At 49.7% G+C, this 19,590-nt stretch overlaps 1 protein-coding gene across 12 annotated transcripts in view; it reads left to right on the top strand.

Moving 5' to 3' along the window:
* The window catches only part of CAMK2G (calcium/calmodulin dependent protein kinase II gamma), a 78,135-nt gene that overhangs the window by 25,432 nt on the left and 33,113 nt on the right, over window positions 1-19,590 (top strand). For 11 of the 12 annotated variants that reach the window (XM_047072987.1, XM_047072984.1, XM_047072986.1 and 8 more), the window contains 3 exons: window positions 9,840-9,899; window positions 17,092-17,146; window positions 18,031-18,096. In XM_047072987.1, coding sequence (XP_046928943.1) covers window positions 9,840-9,899; window positions 17,092-17,146; window positions 18,031-18,096 — 181 coding nt within the window. The remainder of the gene's footprint in view (window positions 1-9,839; window positions 9,900-17,091; window positions 17,147-18,030; window positions 18,097-19,590) is intronic. The other variant, XM_047072988.1, reaches the window with a different exon arrangement.

The following is a 19,590-nucleotide window of genomic DNA, read 5'->3' as shown; positions in this document are numbered from 1 at the left end:
ATGTGAAGATAGCTGTTGTGGTGACTTTGTGGAGCTGCCTGCCTTTGGTTGTCATTTCCTTCTCCTTTCCTACCCACCTGAACTTTCCTGACCTGTGTCATCATGTTCTATTCCCTTCCTCACCTCCTTTCAACCTTGTCTTGGTTTTCTGACTGACATCTTTCTTTCCCTGCCCAAACTGGATGAGGTTTGGTTTCTCTTTGATTTTTTTTTTTTCCTCAAGAAAAGGATTCTTGTGTAAGATCATATGCTTCAGACATCAACTCCCCCTCTCTCGAGATGGTTATGCCAAGACTGGGGCTCTGTTGTATGGCTTGCGTGCCAGTTTAACTTAGGGATAGAGGCCTGGTCCTGGCTGATAGGCACAGGTGCCAACAAGATGGGTCAGGAATCTGTCGGTGCCAGTACCGTTTGGAGGTGGGAGAGTGGGAGGGTGTTGTCTTGGAGATGGAGGGACCAAGCTGGGGGCTGTGCTGTAGGTGTGGGCACAGGGGATGTGAGCTTGTGGAGAGTTGGGCCAGGGTGCCCACTAGGCTGGTGCCTATGGGGTTAGGGAGTGAAGGCCGTGGCTTCCCTGCAGCCTCTCAGTTTACGCTGTATATTTTATAAAGGTGCAGCAGCTGGGGCTGGGTTTCACTCGTCACTGTCTGTCTGTCTAGGGCTCCGCAGGTGTTGGATTTCTGTGTCTGGGAATGTGGTGGGCCCACTGGAGTCATCCATGAGGGTCCGAAGGGGCTTGCTCTGTTTGCTGAGTCTCTCTGCCTTTTCCTTTCTTGTTTGTGATTTTTCTGTGCTGTAAGTTGAAAGGAAAGAAAAGGGTATCAAGCTGCTTCTCCTTGGCATCCATGGTGAAGTGTTCAGGAGGCATGGGGAGAGATCACCTGGTCTTATGGGGGATCTGATCTGGATGGGAATCCTTTTGCTCTGTTGTTTCTTGTCATTGCGGCTTCAGAGGCCCATGTTCATAGCCGTGTTACAAGGTAGGGCGTGCGTGTGCCTGTGCATTGAGCACCGTCTTTGTCTGCTGGCCTGTCTACATAAAGTCACTGGAAGTCACATAACGTCACTCCCTTTGCTTGGAACAGTGATAGGTGTGGAGTTGGGGCTCTGAAGGGAGCCTGTGGTTCCAAGCTTAGCTCTCCACTAGGCTGAAGGAGGCATTTAAAATAGGCTTGGATGCAGGAGCTAGTGGGCCAGGTGATGGCAATGATAAGTCGTTATTTTAAGATTTAAGAGCACCCCCCAAGGAGCCTGAGCCCTTATGTCTTTTTTTATTTTTAAATCTTCATATTCCCTTCTTATCTTTATTCATATGCATATAGATTTTCACCTCGTGGAGCCTAACATTTTATATCCTGCTCTCTTGCTTACATCCAAAGCGTTTCCCCATATTGCTATAGTTGAAGGGCAAATGGTCCTTTCTTCTTCCGTAGTTTAGGATTTTTCCTTGGAACAGTTAGCATTATAAGAAATCTCTGTTTTTGGACCATTTATCTGGATTCCAGTTGCTTTTACTACAGTGGATACTTGGCCTTACTAAGAGATGCTACCAGAAACAGTATTTTGAAATCTGTTACAGCACTTGCTATGTCTATTTCTTTAGTCTGTATACCCCCTACCCCCGTGAAGAAATTTCTATTGAGGCTAAATGTAAGCAAGCTTTCCTCTTCCTGAGGACCTGTGAAGTGAGGGTAGGAACCATATCTATTTCTTCACTTCTGTGCAGGCAGGGCCCAACAAAGTGCCTGACACATATCTAACCTATACATGTTGAATGAATGGATTCAAAGGACCACATAGCCGGTCATGGTTGCTTCTTGGCTTTGGCTGTCAGGAAACTCGGAGCCAAGTTGTAGGAAACCTCGTACCTTGTGGCTGGCTTGGGTTCCCCCTTTGTGAATCCATGGAGCCAAGCTGTAAGCCTGACATGACTGTTGGAGAGGACACATGAAGTTATAGACCGTGCTTGGGGCATATATGGTAGGTGGGTGATGTAGGAAGATAGTGTAGCTTATGATTCTTTCTTCCCTTCAGAAATGACCTTATAGGGCAATGTTGGGACTTCCTCTCAGCCACAATTTTCAATTTTAGTATGTGTAAGGATCACCTGAGTACTGGTTAAAAAATACAGATTCCTAGTCTCCATCTACAGAAGGTCTGGGGTTGGGTCCCAGAATCTAAATTTTACACAGGTGCCCTAGTGAATTTCATGCAGGTGGTCCCTCAGCCATGCTTTAAGAAATGCCATCTAAAATCAGTAACAGCATCAACAATCACTCTTGCCACATTCTCTGAGATTACCAGACAAACCTTGGCCCAGCCTTTTCTAGGTGGCATCTCTGCCTGTATGTGGCCATCTGTGCACATGGGCTTTTCTGTGATTAGGGGCCTCCTTCTGAGCCCCCAGATTGAGGTGTCAGTCTGTGTCCAAGCCTGTGGCAAGCTGAGTGGCTGAGATTGTGGCATGTTGGCCACCAGAAGGGCAAAGGCTGTCCCTTTCTGGGTCCAGCTGGCCCTGGGGACTGAAATAGGATCCCCCTGGGTGGTGCCAGCTGTAAGTCCCCACCCCCTTAGTGTTGGCCTGAGTAGCCCCCATGACATTTGTGTCCCCTGTGGTATCTCCAAATGAGACTTTCCTGTTAAGGATCTGGGTGAAGTGAGGGGAGGCAGAGAGGGGAGGGTGAAGCAGCAGTGCGGGAGGGGTAGAAGGAAGAGAGATCTATGCAGCACTGGAATGCCAGGACTCTGCGACTTGAGGAAGCATTTAAGGAGGTTGTATGCAGAACTGTGTTTTCCTCCTGAGGATAATAGGCCAGTCAGTTTCTGTTGACAGAGAGATGGGCATCCTGTATATAAGTGACTGAGCTCCACTGACTCGTCCCCCTAAGTGGATGAGAAAACAGCCTGGAGGTCCCTTCTCTGTGCCAAGGCTTATGCTGGGCCGGTTTTGTCATACAGTCATGCTGTGAGCTATGTGGCTTAGTTCATACAACACTGGCCTGTCACCCTGCCATCCTGTCCACCTTCCCAGAGTGACTTCGGGTGCTGGCCTCATGGGGTGGGGATGGAGGTTGGAAGGTGGCCCCATCCTTGATCTCTTCCTGCTGCTTGCCCTGGTCTCTTGTCAGAAGCTGTGTTCCAAGCTTCGAGGCTATGCTGAAACCCTAGAGGTGAGTGGCTGACCCCATTCTCTGGTGAGGCTACAGGCAGGGAAGGGGAGGCGTGGGTATGATGGGCTCCCGTCCCCATCTCTGTGCTCGCTCTCTGGACAGCCTTGGCAGGCCAACAAGGGCCTGATCCCATGGGTGCCAAAAGGGTGATGACAGGAAGAGATGGGCACTTTGCACCTCTTGAGTGCCTCTCAGCAGAGGCCTTTGTCATCTGCCCAGGGCCAAAAAGATCTGCCCCAGGGCCAGTGGGGAAACCAAGGCACAGAAGGTTGGTTTGTTTCTTTTGAGCTGTAGGTATGCCAGTGATTTTGCTAGTGCTCAGACCCCAGCATCCTCAAGCAGTGTGGTCTTCACTTGGCTCCTCCCTTTAAACCAGATTCTGGGCATTTTGTTCCTGTGATGAATGTTGATATATCATCCCCACACCTCCATCTAGGCCCAGAGCTCTAAGCCCAGTGGAGCAAATCCCTCCGTTCTGCTGGCTGAGGCCTCGCTCTCATCTGTACCCCCCCTCTCTGGGTACAGACCCTTTGTGGTGGGGACATTTCCAGCCACTCCCCACCAACACCGTCTCTGCTTCCTGGGTCCTATCAGCAGCGGCAACAGCTTCCCATCTGCTCCCCTCTTTTCTCCTCTCTCTCTTCCCCTCCCCTCCCCCCCCCCCCCGGCTTGCTGCTGCCCTGGGAGGAGCTATTTTTAGGGGCTGCTTCCTGGGATGTTTTACTTGGGGCTGGTTACCATGAAGGAAATGTCACCAAAACAGTGGGCAAAGGCTGCAGGCACCCAGAGCCGTGCCGGGGGCATGGAGAACTCAGCGGCTGACCCTGTTCTGGCCCTGAGAGCATCCAGAGTGTCCAGAGGCAGAGCCCTGCCTTCTTGGACCTTGCTAGTGACCCCATGGGGATTTTCTCCACCCAAGCTGGTTTGGGGGACCTTTGCTATGGAACAGCTTCTTGGTTCCTCTCTCCTTTCCCTCCTTAGTTAAAGCTTCTCTTATCTTACGACACAAAGGCCAAAGTAGGGCTTGGCTTTTTGTGTCACCTGGTTAAACCTGCTTGAGTTAGGACTGAAGAGAAAGGGAGAATACCAGATTAAGGGACAGAACCTTGGAGGTTCACATGAGCACATTTCAGGGCCTATCCCACTGTACTCATAGCCCTCAGCTGGCCCCGGGTGTGTGAGTGTGAAGGAATTGGAAGCCATGACCCCTGCTCTTACATGGTGGATGGACTGTGCTCTTAATTGGAGACTCTTTGCACCTTTAGAGTGAGAGTCAAATAGGAAGGGATGTGGCATCACAGTGTCAGGATGAGGTCAATGGGATTGTGACTTGGGATTCCCACTGGTCAGTGCCCAAGGCCAGGGACTGTTAATAAGCAGCTGGAAATGCGGATAATGACACCAGATCCCTCTGGTGCCCTTGTTTCTTCTCCTCCAGGTGATGCCCCAGAGGCCAGACGGAGGTCTCTGCTGCTTAGTAAGGAAGAGGAGGGCACTCAGGAGGGCAGCAAGAGGAGACATTCCACTTGAAGCATCTGAAATTGGGCTTTAGGAAACTGTAGGAATCTTCTCATCGTTCATGTTGGGATCATAGGCACAGACCCTTGAAATACCCTTTGAAAAGTCAAGGATGTCATTGGGATTAGAACTTGGAGAGTGTCCTCATAGCCAGAGTAGAGCTCTGTGTCCTTTCCATGATAGAGGGTTGTGTATTTAGGTGGCAATAGGATCTTATGTGAAACTAGTGCCGGCGGGGTGCCTGGTTGGCTCAGTCGGTTAAACGTCCCACTTTGGCTCAGGTCATGATCTCACACGGTTCGTGAGTTCGAGCCCCACATCAGGCCCTGTGCTGACAGCTCAGAGCCTGGAGCCTACTTTGGATTCTGTGTCTCCCTCTCTCTCTGCCCCTCCCCAGCTCACACTCTGTCTTGGCCTCTCTCAAAAATAAATAAACGTTAAAAAAAATCTTTTTTTAAATTAGTGCTGGCACTTGTGGTTATAGAGAAAAGTCGCTAAATCAGTCATATCCCTACAGGGCCATGGAGGATCAATGGCCAGCCTTCCCTGGCCCCTGATCCTGTGATGGAAGGAAAGTGCATTTGGAGTAGGCTTCTCTTTTGGGTTTAGGGGAGAGGTGGTTCTAGAACTCTGCCTCCCCTTTGCCGTATGCTGTCTCCTCACTGCTTCCTCTTTTCTGTCTCGCTTGGCACTGACCCTCTGGTCACTCCTTGCTGCTCTTCCTGTGATGGGTACTTGGCCTGGACCAGGTCTGGACATACTTGGGCAAAAGGCAGGAGAGGCACAGCCTCCAGGGATGCCTGTTTCTTGGGCCTGGCTCTGTCTGGAGGGGCTGTTGGGGAAGGCCCAAGCAGATCCCTGATAACAGCCACTTCTGCTTTCTGCTCCTGTTGCTACCTCTGCTATTGAGGGGGAGAACTTTGCAGAGAGATGTGGTTGGAGCTGGGCTGAAGGTCGGCAGGGGTGGGTCTCTCCATGGCAGCAGCACACAGGCAGGCAGGAAGTGGCCCTGTGCAAAAGCGGGAAGTGGCTGTTGTCAAACAGGAAGGGGGGGCTGGGCCACGTGAGGGGGCGGGGAATAGCCCGCTTGAAAGGTGGGTGGGAAGAGGGTCAGCCTTGGAAGGCCTAGGAACGGTGAGCTCCATGGTCAGTGGGAGGAGGGGTGTATCAAGGGAGAAGGCCACCTTTGTGACAAGAGCACCAGCTGGTGTGTTATCACCTTAGGATGCCCAGCCAGGCCCTTGACCTGCCACTGTGGACCAAGTCAGTTCAGTGGCCTCACCTCTTTTGGGGTTGTGATACTGTGTGTTAGCCAGGACAGCCCTTGCAATTGGGAAAGATGCTCTACAAACCATATTTGTTCCTGAAATACCACAGCCTCTGTTAGGGTGGAGCTCTCTGCTTTTTCCCCAGACGTAGACCAGTCCTGGAGGGGACTACAGGCCAGGAGGTGTGTGGAGGAAAGAGACAGGAGACAATAGCAGAGAGGCCGGGGTACCGGCTGGCTGTGTATGGTGTGAGGAGGCAGAGAGAGAATGGTTGGCAAAAACCACATGGTTCATTGAGCAGAGCTTCTGCATGGCAGGACGCCACAGCCAACAAAGGTGAGGCTGAGGAAGAGGAGGGATCCTGCAGGCAGTGGCCCTTCCTTAGGCTTTCTTCTCTCTGAGAAGCCCCTGTTGCTAACCTTTCACCTGCAGGCTGTAGACACAGGCGGGCCCCACCAAAACAGGAGGGAATACCTCGATGCCCAGGGGGGCTGCAACAGAGCTGAGTCAGAGGGCTCTGCTGGTATGTTGTGGACTCCCTGGGTGCCCAAGCTGAGAGAGAATGGGTCCAACTCTCTCAGTGTCTCTGGTGATAGCCACGGCTGAGGTTCTCCATGTGCCAGGCACTGTGCCGAGCATTTACCTGATTACCTCATTTAATCTGCAGATATCACTGCCTCTGTTTTCTTTCTTTCTTTGTTTTAAGTTTATTCATTTACTGTTTTGAGAGAGAGAGTGTGAGCTGGGAAGGGGCAGAGAGAGAGGGAGAGAAAGAATCCCAAGCAGGCTCCACACTGGCAGTGTGTGGATGCAGAGCTGGAATTCACAAACCGCGAGATCATGACCTGAGCCGACATCTAGACTCCGACACTTAACTGTCTGAGCCACCCAGGCGCCCCTGACTGCCTCTGTTTTAGAAGTGAGGACACTCTTTCCCAAGGTATCTATCTGGCTCCTTTTATCACCTCCATTAGGTCCTAATCAAATGTCATTTCCTTGCTGAGGCTTTCCGTGATCATCCTATTTAGATATGTACTATTCCCCTTCCCTGATTTATTTTTCTACATTGCACTTGCCAAGACATTTAATGTGCCATCTAGTTCTTATTGTCTGTCCCTCCCCCAACCCAGTGCCACTAGAATATCACCTCTATCAAGGCAGGGATTTTTGTCCTGTTTTGTTCACTGCTGTATCCACAGCATTTAGAACAGTGCATGTCACATAGAAGGCCTCAGTAAATATTTTTTTGAATGCATGAATGAGGCTCAGATGAGTTTAATAGCTTACCTGATATAGCAGGGCTTGGACTCAACCCGAACCCGGGGCCGTCTGGCTCCAGAGCTGTTGTGTTCATGGATGGACTGCATGGTTAAGGATCAGAGCAAAGACGAAGGAGTAGCCTGGGGTTCAGAGAAGACATGGGGACTCAGCTTCTTGGAGACAGGGCTGAATTAAGTGGCTAACAAGGACCCTCTGGACTCTGGGAAGCTCCTTCAAGGAGCTGGAAGGATGAATCTGTGTCTCTCCTCCTTCTGAGTCACTGGTAAAGCCAGAGCACCCTTATTTTTAGTGCTGTTGCTCTTGTGGGACTGGAACCATTAGCCAGTAAGAGACTTATGGGAGGAGATAAACATTAATCTCACAGGCCTTCCCCTTAGCAGCCACCTCCGCATTGCAAGATGCTGTTCCTCTGCACCTGCCTGGGCAGCCATGCCCAAGGGTTGTGGGTTGGAGGGTGGTGAGGTAAGTGGTCAGAGAGAGGGAAGCTTTGGGGCTGGCTAGCTGGGTACTCCCATCCCAATTTCAGGGGCTGAGAGGAAGGTGGGGTAGCCCTGACATCCTTCCAGCCATATCTGGAAAAAGCAAGCCCCCTGCCAACTGGGCTGGGCTAGCACTACTTTCTCAACTAACTCTAGGGTCTGAAAGTCCCTGGGACTGATGGGTCCCAGGTGATGTGGGAGTGTGGGGTTACCTGTGGTTTTCTGGCTGCATCCCGGTTAGAGGTAATGCCAAACCTGAGGATAGGAAGGAGGGCCTGACCCAGATCTTTGGGCAGCTGGGATGGATTAGCCTGGGCAGCAGGAACTAATCTCTGCCTGTCCCCACCTCCTTTTTCCACAAAGCAGAGCTGTTGCTAGAGGGAAAGTTTAGGACAAAACTAGGGGTGATTGGTGAAACAACAATTAGGAATTCCTTTTAGTCTATAATCCCTGCATTATCACAGACTACATTATCTTGGCAGGCCTGGGTCTGAATCCTAGTTCCTCCCTTTCCAGATGTGTGATCTCGGGCAAGTTATTTAACTTCTCTGGGCTTCAGTGTCATTTTCTGTGAAATGGTGACCGTCATAGCACCTACCTGGTAGGATGGTTGTGGGAGTCATGGCAAGCTCTACAGAGGCTCTTTGCTATTAAGGTAGAGGTAGGGTGGGGAGAAGCCCTTACCAAGGGAGGCAGGAATTGTTTGGCAGATGGAGATGTGAAGGTACCTGCCTGGGCCTGGAGACGTCGAGGTGAACTGAGCTATGCCCCCACAAAGCCTGGAGTTTTTACTCCAGGTTGCTCTTACTTTTCTTTATCCTGTCATCATAGCATCATGCTGGAGAAAGGGCTCTAGGCTCAGACCACCTGCATCCACTGCCTGCGACCTTGAGCAGGTTCCTTCAACTTTTTAAGCCTCAGTTTCCTCATTTCTTCACTTGTAATGTAATAGAGTTAATCAGATCCTTTACTTCATAGGGGTTTGGTGGGGGTGACATAAGATAATCTATGCCTCTGCCTGGCAAATAGTAAATCTTTAGTAAATAATGGTTGTTACTACTATTGATACTATTGATAAACCCTTATGAAGCCTCTGTTATGGAAGGAACTCTAGGAAGCATCACTCAAAAGGATCCCACCCTTTAAAGAGCTTGTGACCAAAAGATGGTGGACATAATGTATGATGTGAACATTATAAGAAGTGCAGTGGAAGGTGGGGGGATGGTCAGGGGGAGGAGAAGTCCCATCTACTGAGAGGAACAGGGGAGACTTTGTGTAGGAGGGGGCTGTCTGGCAGAATTCCAGCAGGTGGGGTGGAGAGGGCTTCTAGGCCACCTTGCTTTGCATAGTAGCATCCTCTCTTTCTACTTCCTGGAGCTCTGCCTTCCTATGGAAGGAATTGACCACTGTTGCTTGCTTGCATCTGAGATCTCCTAGATTCTGGTCATTTCACCAAAGCAGAGTAACCCCAGTGCCTGAGTGCGAAGAGGTGAGAGCTCATAGCAGTGTATGGCCAAGCAGATCCTGGGGAGAAGCAGGATTACCATAATATGGGCCTCATAATAGTGCCAGCCTCATGGAGTTGTTACGAGACTCAGTTAAAAGCTGTTTCTGCCTGGTGTAGAAGTAAGCTCTCAAGAAATGTTAGCTATGATTATTTTATCAAATCATTATCTTCATCATCATCTTGGTTGTCAGCAGCATTATGTTTCAGGGATGCTATGAAGATTCAATTAGAGAATATATGTAAAACTCGTAGCACAGTGCCTGGTCATATAGTAGGTGTTCAATAAAACTTAGCTATTATTAGTATTTCTATCAAGAAAGAAATTCTGGACACCCTGGCCCAGTGAAATCCCTGCTATAGTGAAAAGGGTACCAGAGTTTTAGCTGAAGATCTGGATTCAAATCCCAACTCCACCTGTCACTAGCTTAAGGTGCTTTCCTAGAGCATTACTTCATTTGGAAAAAGTGGTCATAATACCTATCCCTGGGATTGCTGTGACTTGCTGCATTAATTCAGCAAATTGTAAAAAGTGCATAGTTGGAAGAGTGTGAATAGCAAGGTGGCCACAAAGAGAATGGATGGTTGATGGTTTTTGTTTCCTCTCTTCTGCTTTTAGATCACCAAAAACTAGAACGTGAGGCCCGGATATGCCGACTTTTGAAACATCCAAACATTGGTAAGTGCTTAGGGTATTTATTGGGCATGTTGTAGAAGGCAGGGAGAACAGAGGTGCACTGCTTTTGTGTATGAAACCACTTCTGCCCCTGGGCCTTTGCCTGGTGTAATTTTTTTGTCCAAATGGGATAGCAACTGTGTCTTGCTAAGAATTCTGGGGCGTTCTAGTTTAGAGACCTGAGGGTCTCCATCCCTGCAGTGTTATTTCAGGGCTAGGATGTGAGGATTGGAACAGGTTTTGGACTCCCTTTCTTCCCCTTCTCCTTCCGTCTTTGGGCTGAGGTCCAGGATCCTCAGCGTGTGAGGCACTGGGCTAGTAGCCTGCCAGCATCCCTCACCAGGGGCCTTCCACAGCCATCATAAAAGGGTCCGGATTTTGTTTCTGGACTTGAAAGAGTTTTGTTCCTGTTAACGGTGTCATGCACACTCTGGGGGTTTCCATGGTGCTCCCGTTTGTATTCCCCAGAGCCAGGAAAGCAAGCTGCCCACCCGCCTGGCTTCTCTGGAGAAGGGATGGCAGGGGCCACTCTCATGGGGAAGGAGAAAAAATTAAGAGGATTTCTCCCTGCTCCCACCCCAACTTGGGGGACAAGAGCACATTGTTGGTTGTTCTAAAGCCTGAGGAGGTTTGCCTGCCACAACCCACTCCAGCTCAGTTTTATATTGTTCAGCTGAAATAGCCTTTGCCAAAAGCGTTGGCCCTGATTTGGTGCTTCTTGCAGAGGGGACAGAAATTGGGCTGGCTGCAGCGTCTGAGCAGAAACCCCAGTCTTGACTTGAGGCAGAGCAGGGAGCATCTCCTAGGTTTTCCCTGAAAGCCCTGAGTCATCACAAAGAACAACACGTGTTCCCTGCTCCTCAGGCATGGCCTAAATATCGGGGCTCCCACAGTGCCCCGGAGGCCTCCCCCTCTGCTCTGTTGGCGGCCGGGGCTGTGAGGTGACATGCCGAAGCTGGATGCTTCCTCCGGAGCTACCCAGCCTCTGGTTTCCCAGACCTCAGGCTGGAATGCTTAACGTGAGCCCTTACATGGGAGAGCCGAGGTCGTACTCCGGCCCAAGGGGGAGAGGAGCAGCTCTGAGGTAACCAGAACTCCAACCATGCAGGGCTTTACAGATCGCAATCGGCAGCTTGGATTACACCTGAAGCAGATTGGCAGAGCCAGTGCTCGACTCTGCTGGTGCAGTGTGCTCCATCGAGCCAGCACCTCTCAGCTGAGGGGTCCTGGGCTTGGAACTACTGGAGCTCCCTGGGTGAGCTCTCAAGTTAGACCCTCACCTGAAAACAGCACAGTTGGGACCAATGTATCACCTTGGGTAGGAGAGAAGAGACAATGAGAGGAATAACTAGACCAGCAATCGCAAATTCAGGCGTGTTTTGTTTGGCCAGCTCAGTGGTCTAAAAATATTTTATTATTTGCCAATATTTAAAAACGAGATTTCACATTTTGAAGAAAAAAAAAAATTCTGTTTCCCAGTCTTTCGAATCAGACATTGTGGCTCTCCTGAGCCTCCATCTGCTCGGGCTGGGCAGCGGCTGTCCCTTGAGCCTGCTGGTCACCGTCGTTTGCCACTCTCTGGTACCTCATGTTTGCACTGATTGCCATAGGCTTTTGAGCTTGTGACCTCTAACCTAGAAGTTCCAGAACAGGAAGAAAAAGTGTGTTGGTAGCTAAAGCCATCCACAAACACAGAATTATTTTGATGTTCCAGTCCCAGGTCTCAGGGTCTGAGGACAGCCACTTCCTTTCCTTATGCTACTTGTGACCAACTCATAGAGTAATGATGAACTGTTCTCATGTAGGGAGGAGAATATAGGGTGGGATAAATGAGGCAGGAGGCGGAACCACCTCCTGGTTGACCTGGCTGACCCTAGAAGGGTTGAGGTAAGATGAAGACAATTGAGAAATGACCAGGAAGGGCAAAAATGGGATTCTAGCTGAAAACAGTCATACCTTTCTTTTTATGCATTTCTAGAAATGAAATATATACTTTTGACCTTTTAGACCTTACTTTGGTTTGGTAGCTCTTTCCTTTTTATCTACCTGCCCTCAGCTCTACCTGGAGACCGTCTGCCTCAGCCATCTGCTCTGTTAGGGGGCCAGCGAGACCCAACCCAGGAAAGGCATCCTCACTTCATCAGCATCTGATTGCCTAGAATTGTGCTTCGTGTCATGAATGTTCCCAGATCCTGAGGGATGTTGGTCTGAGGCCTTATTCTGGGGTCAAGAGCAGGGAGAGGGAAGGGTGAGTCAGGACGGTGTCCTGGGAGAGCTGGCTGGCCAGGCTCTCTGGCTTCCGGTGGGAACCAGGGCTGCTAGAGATGTGGTGGAACTGTGGATCCAGGAGGCGGGGGTTGCCATGGATCCTGATCTGGCTTGTGGCGGGAGAGGAGGCAGTTTTGTGCCCTAATTCACTATTCTTCTCCTCTCTTCGCTGCCCCCTCCTTCAGAGCTTTGGCCCTTTTGGCTCCAGCCTCTTTAACTCCATCCCGCAGGGATACAAGTGGACCAGCCCGAGAGTGGTGCAGAGTTGAGGATGCTGAGAACAGAGAGCACATGATCACCCTCTGGTTGCTGTCAGACTCGGAGACCCTTGAATTCAGAAGGATATTTGGTGCAAGGAGCCAGGCATCCCCAGTTTTCCTCCCTAATAGATATTCTATCCCAGAGGTTAAAAGCCTGCTGGAAGAATGAACCCTACTATAAACTGTGGAGTCTGGGAGACGATGATGTGTCAGTATAGGCTCATCGATGATAACAAATGTGCCGTGCTGGTGGGAGATATTGACAGTAGGGGAGGCCATGAGTGTGTAGGGCAGTTGGTATGTGGATGCTGTCTGTACTTCCTACCCAGTTGTGCTGTGAACCCTAAACTGCTCAAAACAATAAAGTTTATTGATGAAAAAAAAAAGCCTGTTGGTTATGAGGCATTAACTGCAGAACCTAAAACATCTTTGGGAGAGTGGCCAGAGGTGTGGAGTTGAGAGGAGGAGCAAGCAGCAGTACTGTCTAGTCTGAGTGGAATGTGTGCTACCTGTGATCTGCTTGCTCCCTGCTCTAAATTCCTCTAATGAATAGACTCTGTCTTCCTTCGTGCTGAGCTGCCCTGGGAGGTTCAATCACAGTCTAGGATTATGGTTTAGAGCAGCACTACTCAAACTTTCATGTGCTCATGAATCATCGAGGGATCGTGTTAAATTCAGATTCTGATTCAGGAGGTCTGGGGTAGACCTGAGCTTCCTCGTGTGTAGTCTCCAGGGTATGCCCACACTGCTGGTCTGTGAACCATATATGGAGAAGCAAAGTGTGTGGCTTTGGTATCATGTCTTCCAGGTTTGAATCTGGGATGTGTTGGTCTGTAGCTGTGACCTGCAGCAAATTATTTAGCCTGCCCGCACCTCCATTTTGTTATCTGTGCCTCTTCGTGGAGTTGTGAGAGGGCTCCGTGAGCAAAGGAGGCCTAGGAAAAAATGGAAGTGATGAAAATGGAGATTCTAGCCCCCAGAAGTGATCTTCCCTAAATCCTCAGCCCCAGCTCAGTTTGCAGATTATTTAAGCCAGGCTGCCATTTACCTTGGACCCAGGGCCATTTAGCTAACAGTAAGTGTAGCAAAAACAGGTGCAAAGAAAAAGAAGAAAACATTGCATCATGACCAAGCAGCTCCTAAATCTCTGCTCCAAGGGGGTTCTTGCCCACCTGCTCCTAGATGGGGAGGGCAGCCAGAGTCTCCCATCAGTCCCCCGGGAAGCAGGACCTCCTTCCCACTCTGCTATTGCTGCAGACACTTTTAACAGTGACGCTTTTTCCAAGCCAAGATTTGCTAGTTAAAATATGGCATGTTTTGGGGTGGTTTTTAAGGAATTGGAAATAGCCACAGCACTTGGGTTATGGCTTTGTGAGTGCTTGGAGGTACGAACCATCAAGTAAAGGTATTTAGGTGTTTGGGCTGTTTTTTCTTTCCGCAGTTTTTAAAAAGCAGTAATTAGGTTTATATCACTGAAATGCAGTAAATGCTTTATAGTCCTTTTCCAGGTCTTCCCGTCTGTGGACTTAGTCTAGCCCTCCTTGGCCTTCGACCATCTAATTACTGTGGAACGGGCTGGGTGATTATTTTATTCCGTAGCATCCTTTACTTCTACTTCATAGCCCTTAACACAGTAGCGCTTAGTTACATATTTGTGTAAGTGCTGGTTTAACACCCGTCTTCCCCACTGGCCTGGAAGCTCTGCAGTAGCATGGCTGGGTTTCTCTTCCTCACAGCCATATCCATGGCCTGTTCAGCCATGCCTGTTTCAGGGGAGCAGGTCGGAATGGCCGGAGTTAGTGGGGACAGGTTGGAGCTCCTTAGCCTAAGAGGACAGAAAAAGTGACTCCCTCGCAGGCAATTCTACAATGTCAAGAATCTTGATGTCAGTGTGTTTTGGTTTCAAGTCTCAGTTCTGCCACTTAGTATGAGCTTGGATGAGTTCCTTTCGGAACCTCAGTCTTCTCGCCTGTCAAATGGGGGTAGTAGAAGTACCTTTCTTAGAGTTCAATAACATAACATATGTGAAGCACTTGGCACAATGTCTAGCACATAGAAACAGCCCAACTAAATATTAGCTGTTATAACTTGGATCGTTATTATCAAGATTCTGCTAGGGAGGCACTTAGAGTTGTGCAGTCAAGTTTTTCCCTTGTTCTCAGTTCTCCTAATTTTCTTTGCAAGAGAAAAAAAAAAGTATCTCGTTCAGGTATGGGGACTTGTGCACCTGTCCCTTCTTGTCTCAGTGGTACCTTGCTCTGGGGCACACATCAAAGCCATTCTCTGGGCTGGATTAATTTTCCATTACTGCTCTTCTCTTCTGATTCCCCTCCCCTGCTTCCTCCCACCTGGGCTCTGTGTGTGGCCTTCCTGGAGAAGAGCAAGCGCCAGTGCCTCCATATCTCAGCATGGGCATGGGTGCCTGTACTTTCTGCCCCATTCTCAGCCCTGCTGTGCTAGTCTAAGAGGCAGGCACAGGGGCCAGGGGCTGGGAGAGGTAGGGCTGGGTGGCAGGATTCCCCTGGGAGTGGTTGTTAGCATCGTACCTGCTGTACTATTAGCTTACTGTCCTGCTACTGTTAGTCACCTCCCTAATGAAGCTGGTCTTTAGCTTCTGGGACAGCTGATTTCCAGGGGATTATTTGTATTACACACTTTAATGCTTTTTAATAGTGAATTTTTAATTAAATGGAAAGTCCTTTTGGAAGCAAGGGAGCAGCAGCTGCAGCAAGACTTTGTGTGCAGCCCCAACTTAGACCAGAGAAGCACAAGTGAGAAGGGGGCTGGCCGGGCTTTGGGGGAGCTCGCTTGAGCACGCCTGGGTTGAATAGCGTGGGAGGGAAGAACGGGTCTGGCTGTAGCTCCTTCCTTCTGTCATCTGGGGGCCTAGAGAAGTATGAGCTTGTTTGCCCAAGTACAGGAGGGAACAGTTGGAGGAGGAGGGATCCTGGTAGTACCACCTGCCTTTGATCCCATTGGTAAATCACAGAGATACTGAGTTTGGGGTAGAACTTTGGGTAACCGGATCAGATCAAATAAAGTAGGCGATATGACAGTTGTTGGGCCCTGGCTCTGGCTCTGGCAGGTCTGTGTCCTCATTTGTCAACTGAGAAGAACCACAGAGCTGTAGTAACGGCTAAGTGCCTATATTTTATGTTCGGCTGATCTTGCTGTGGTGGGAGAGGATGTAGGGAAGCCCCTTGGCCCTGAGGAAACAGTCTGACACTGGAAATGGAATCTGTCGTTTGGGGTGGTTGGCAACATGGAGCCACCAAGGAAGAGACACAATGACTTCTGTGTATCCAAGATCTTCACTGGCTGGTTTGGTGTCAGGCCATTCCTAACGTGCTCTGTGAGTTGCTCCTGAAACCCCCGAGGATTGGCAAGGGTCAGACAGAGGTTCCTCATCAGGAGAGATCAGGTGAGGGAAGGGACGGGAGCAGCTGGGACATTCAGCCAAAGCATCTCCTTGTGTTTGCATTAGAATGGTGCTCAGGGGTTGGCATTTAGGCCACAGGTGGCTTTGTGGGCAGAAGCTTGAAAAGGAGACCTCAGAAGACATTAGATTGGTTTTTTGCCCAGGAGCTCTGGAGGCGGGAAGTGGGAAGGGATTCTGCTTGCCAGCCTTTTCCTGCAGCGGGTGAGTTGCCCTAGTCTGCTCATTGCAGTGGCCTCCTGGACCCGTCTATGCTGCTGTCATAAGTGCGTTTGCGAGTAGTCTCTCTCACAGTCTCCATTGCTCTATTGCCTGGCTGTGTGGGCTACACTGCATCTCTTATAGGAAGCAGTGGTGTAGACCAGTCTTTGGACTCAGAAAGAGCTGGATTTACATCTTGACCTATTATATCTTTGGCCTTTGGTAAGATACAACATCTCTGAGCCTCCAGCGTCCTCATCTGTAGAATGGGAGTGGTTGTCCAGAAGAATAAACTCCTCGGAGGCAGCTGCTATGTCCCTAAATTCCACCATCCAGCACAGAATCTGACACATAGTAGGCACTCAATAAATGCTTGTAGAAATACATAATGTATGCAAAGAGCCTAACCCAAGGCCTGGCATGTAATAAGCACTTTAATAAACAATTATTATTGTCATTGCCTGAGTTTGCATGTTGCCTCCCATGCTTACCATCCATTAGCCTCACTCCACGTGCCTTTCTGCTGGACTCTACCTTTCCAGCTTTTCCCCTTGCCTTTAATTCCCCTTTTCCCATCTACTCCCGTAAAAGAGCTCTCGGGCTCATCCATCTTGTCATTCTTTGTTCCTCTGCGGTCAGCATCCCCAGGTGGTCCTTGCTCTTGCTCTACGTTACACTGTCATGCATCATATCCCAGGACCACCTCCTCTGGGACTAGCACCTCTGGGAAGGTTCCTGCTTTTCTGTCTTATTTCTTAGCCACAAAGCTTCTATCTCTTGCCTACGTTTGAGGCAGTATGAGATGGCAGCCAGAGCACTGGACCTGGGGTCTGGTTGTTTCTCTGTTCTGTGGCTGTGTCACCTGGTCTTGGGGGGTGATGGGCATGTCGCCACTTCTTACTGCCACTCCTTCAGAAGACCGTCCAGTGAGGCTGACAGGCTGGGACAGGGGTGGGATTGCTGAGGAGGAGAGGAGTAGGTTTCCAAGGTTTCTCTCTGTTAATCTCTGTCCCCATCTCCTCTCTTGCAGTGCGCCTCCATGACAGTATTTCTGAAGAAGGGTTTCACTACCTCGTGTTTGACCTGTAAGTTCCACTTTCTGAGGGTGTGGGGGCCTTTCCCTCCAGCTGGCTCAAGATGAAGGCTTGGAAAAAGACCTAAACTGGGTCTTCAGCCTCTGCTGAGAGTCCCTCTCCTTTAGCCAAAAGAAAGGGTTTGAGTTTGAACTTCCTCTAGTAATGGGCAGGTTGCTCAGGGGACCTCATTGCTCACTCAGTATCTCCCCAGGGCTCTGAACCCCCGGATGGCATTACTCTTGCATTTCTGTTCAGCAGCACACCTTGTGCAAATGCTTTTTTCTTGTTTCTTGGTGTGTTGTCCTTAGTGGAGAAATAGAATACAGCTCTTCACGTGACCTTAAAAATTCTGGGAAATTGAAGGTGGCTTTTATTAGTCATAAACTGGACTCCAATTGGTCTCTCCTCCACTTTGGTTGTGGTTTAATATCTTAAAAGTGGCTCTTTACCTCCTGGAAATGCCTCTCTGGTATTTTCAGGATTGGGTCTCTGTGTCCTTGGTCTCATTATTCTTCAACTTTAAGAATAGGTCTGTCCTTCTTGGGTAGCTGTGTATCTTAGTATTCATATTGGTCTCAAATAAAGCTATGACTTTCTGAGTAGATTGATTATTTTCTCCTAGATCGCTGTATATTCTTCTTTGCCTGAGTGTTAACTAATCTGTAGGTTATAGAAACAAATGTGCTGGAGAAAAGGAGGGCCCACATTACCCCAAGGTGAAGCCCCATGTCATTGAAGGATCGAGCATGTTCTGGGCTCTCAGATGAAATGCATGTAGAGTTTGGATTTCTTTAAAAGCTGTTCCTTGGTGTGATCTGTTACCTGTTGGATGCTGGTATTGGCCAACTGACACTGACCTACCCCCTTTGACTGTCTCTGTCTGTTGGTTGCAGTGTTACCGGCGGGGAGCTGTTTGAAGACATCGTGGCCAGAGAGTACTACAGTGAAGCTGATGCCAGGTGAGATGGGCGCCCTAGAGTTCACTGTGAGTCTTGGCCACGTTAGGGGGGGCAGGCATTTTGCCTATTAGAATAGTCTTTGGGGAAGGTCAGAAGAGCTCTTATCTGGACAGAGATTCTGTAAGCTGGACCTGGGTTGCATTTGATAGGTGATGTTAGAAGTTAAAAGTTCAATACTCCCAGATCCGTGTTTTTGCGAAGCATTTGCAAGTCTCCTTTATCCTTTCACTCTGGAAATACCTTTTCTTTGCACTACTGTGTACTTGCAAGCCTGCCCAAGGGCCCTCCCTACCCTGCTTCTTTCCTTTGACAAATTTTACTGTGTGCAAGGCATCCTGGGAATGATCCAGAGATGGAGGAAACATGGCTTGTGTTCTGAAGGAGTGTAAACATCTGGGCTAATAATCCAACCAGGGACCTTCTTGGCAGAGATTCCATCCTGGATCACTTAGTCTCTTGACCACCATGACCAGCCCTGATGTGGGGCTCCTCAGGCTGGAGGACTGTTCCTTGGTCATATCCCTCAGTCTTCACCCCCCCCCCCCACGGAAGCCCACAAAGCTCTTAGGTGCTTGTGTGACCTGTATTTCCTGCCTTGGCTCCTCCCCCAGCCCTGAGATTTCTCTGAGGGTGATGTCCATACAACCTGGTTTTGATCATCCTGCCTACAGTTTATCTGGCATTTGTGGCAGCTCTGGCTGCCTCTTGGGAGTGGGGGAGTGCAGCTTCCTCACAAATTTCTCAACCCTGAGAGGCCAGCGTTTGCTGATCAACTTCAGATGCTTCGGCCTCGGGGAAAAATTCTCAAGTGGGGAGATGAATTCCAGTGCCAGCAGGGGAGGACCAGACTCTGGGGCAGGAGGAGGCGGTGATAGCTCTGGGAGCCTGGCGGGGAGGAGGGAGAGCTGGCTAGGGGGAGGGGAGGGGTTGTGTGTGACTGTACCAGTGGGCTTGGCCTGGCTCTGCTGGGACACTTCGCACTTTTGCCATTTTTGGCCAGAAGGCTCTCCCTGCTAGCCTGGCTCTGTTCTAATTATACATTTCTGTGGAGACTCGCCTCTTCAGCTCACTCTTGAAGTCTCTTTGGCCTACTCATGGGCTGTGTCCTGAAGGGAGGCCTGAGCCTCAGCCTCCAGGAGCCTGGTAAGACCCCTTGGCTCTTGTGGAAGCCCCAGAATCAGATTTTAGAGGAAGGAATAAGAAGTCCAGGACATCAGACCAGCACCCCCGGACACTCTGCAAGCCTGCTCTGCATACCTGGTAGTACCTCCCGGCTGGCTGGGGTCTCATTCTCTAGGCTCAACTTCAACACTACTGATGTTTGGGACCAGATAATTTTTTGTTGTGAGGGCCTCTCCTGTGCATTGTAGCATTTTAGAAGTATCGCTGGGCTCTACCCACTAGATGCCAGTAGCATCTCCCCCCCGGCTGAAAAGGGATTTACCCACACCTTAGAGGATGGCTTGTGAAAACCAGCAATGTCTCCATACGTTA

The sequence above is a fragment of the Lynx rufus genome, unplaced genomic scaffold, assembly GCF_022079265.1.
Source record: "Lynx rufus isolate CCGP_SWC_20201006 ecotype Redwood Valley unplaced genomic scaffold, mLynRuf1.p SCAF_11, whole genome shotgun sequence".
Classification (NCBI taxonomy): Eukaryota; Metazoa; Chordata; class Mammalia; order Carnivora; family Felidae; genus Lynx; species Lynx rufus.
The sequence above is the reverse complement of the archived record's forward strand: the minus strand, read 5'-3'. Positions and strand labels throughout refer to the sequence as shown.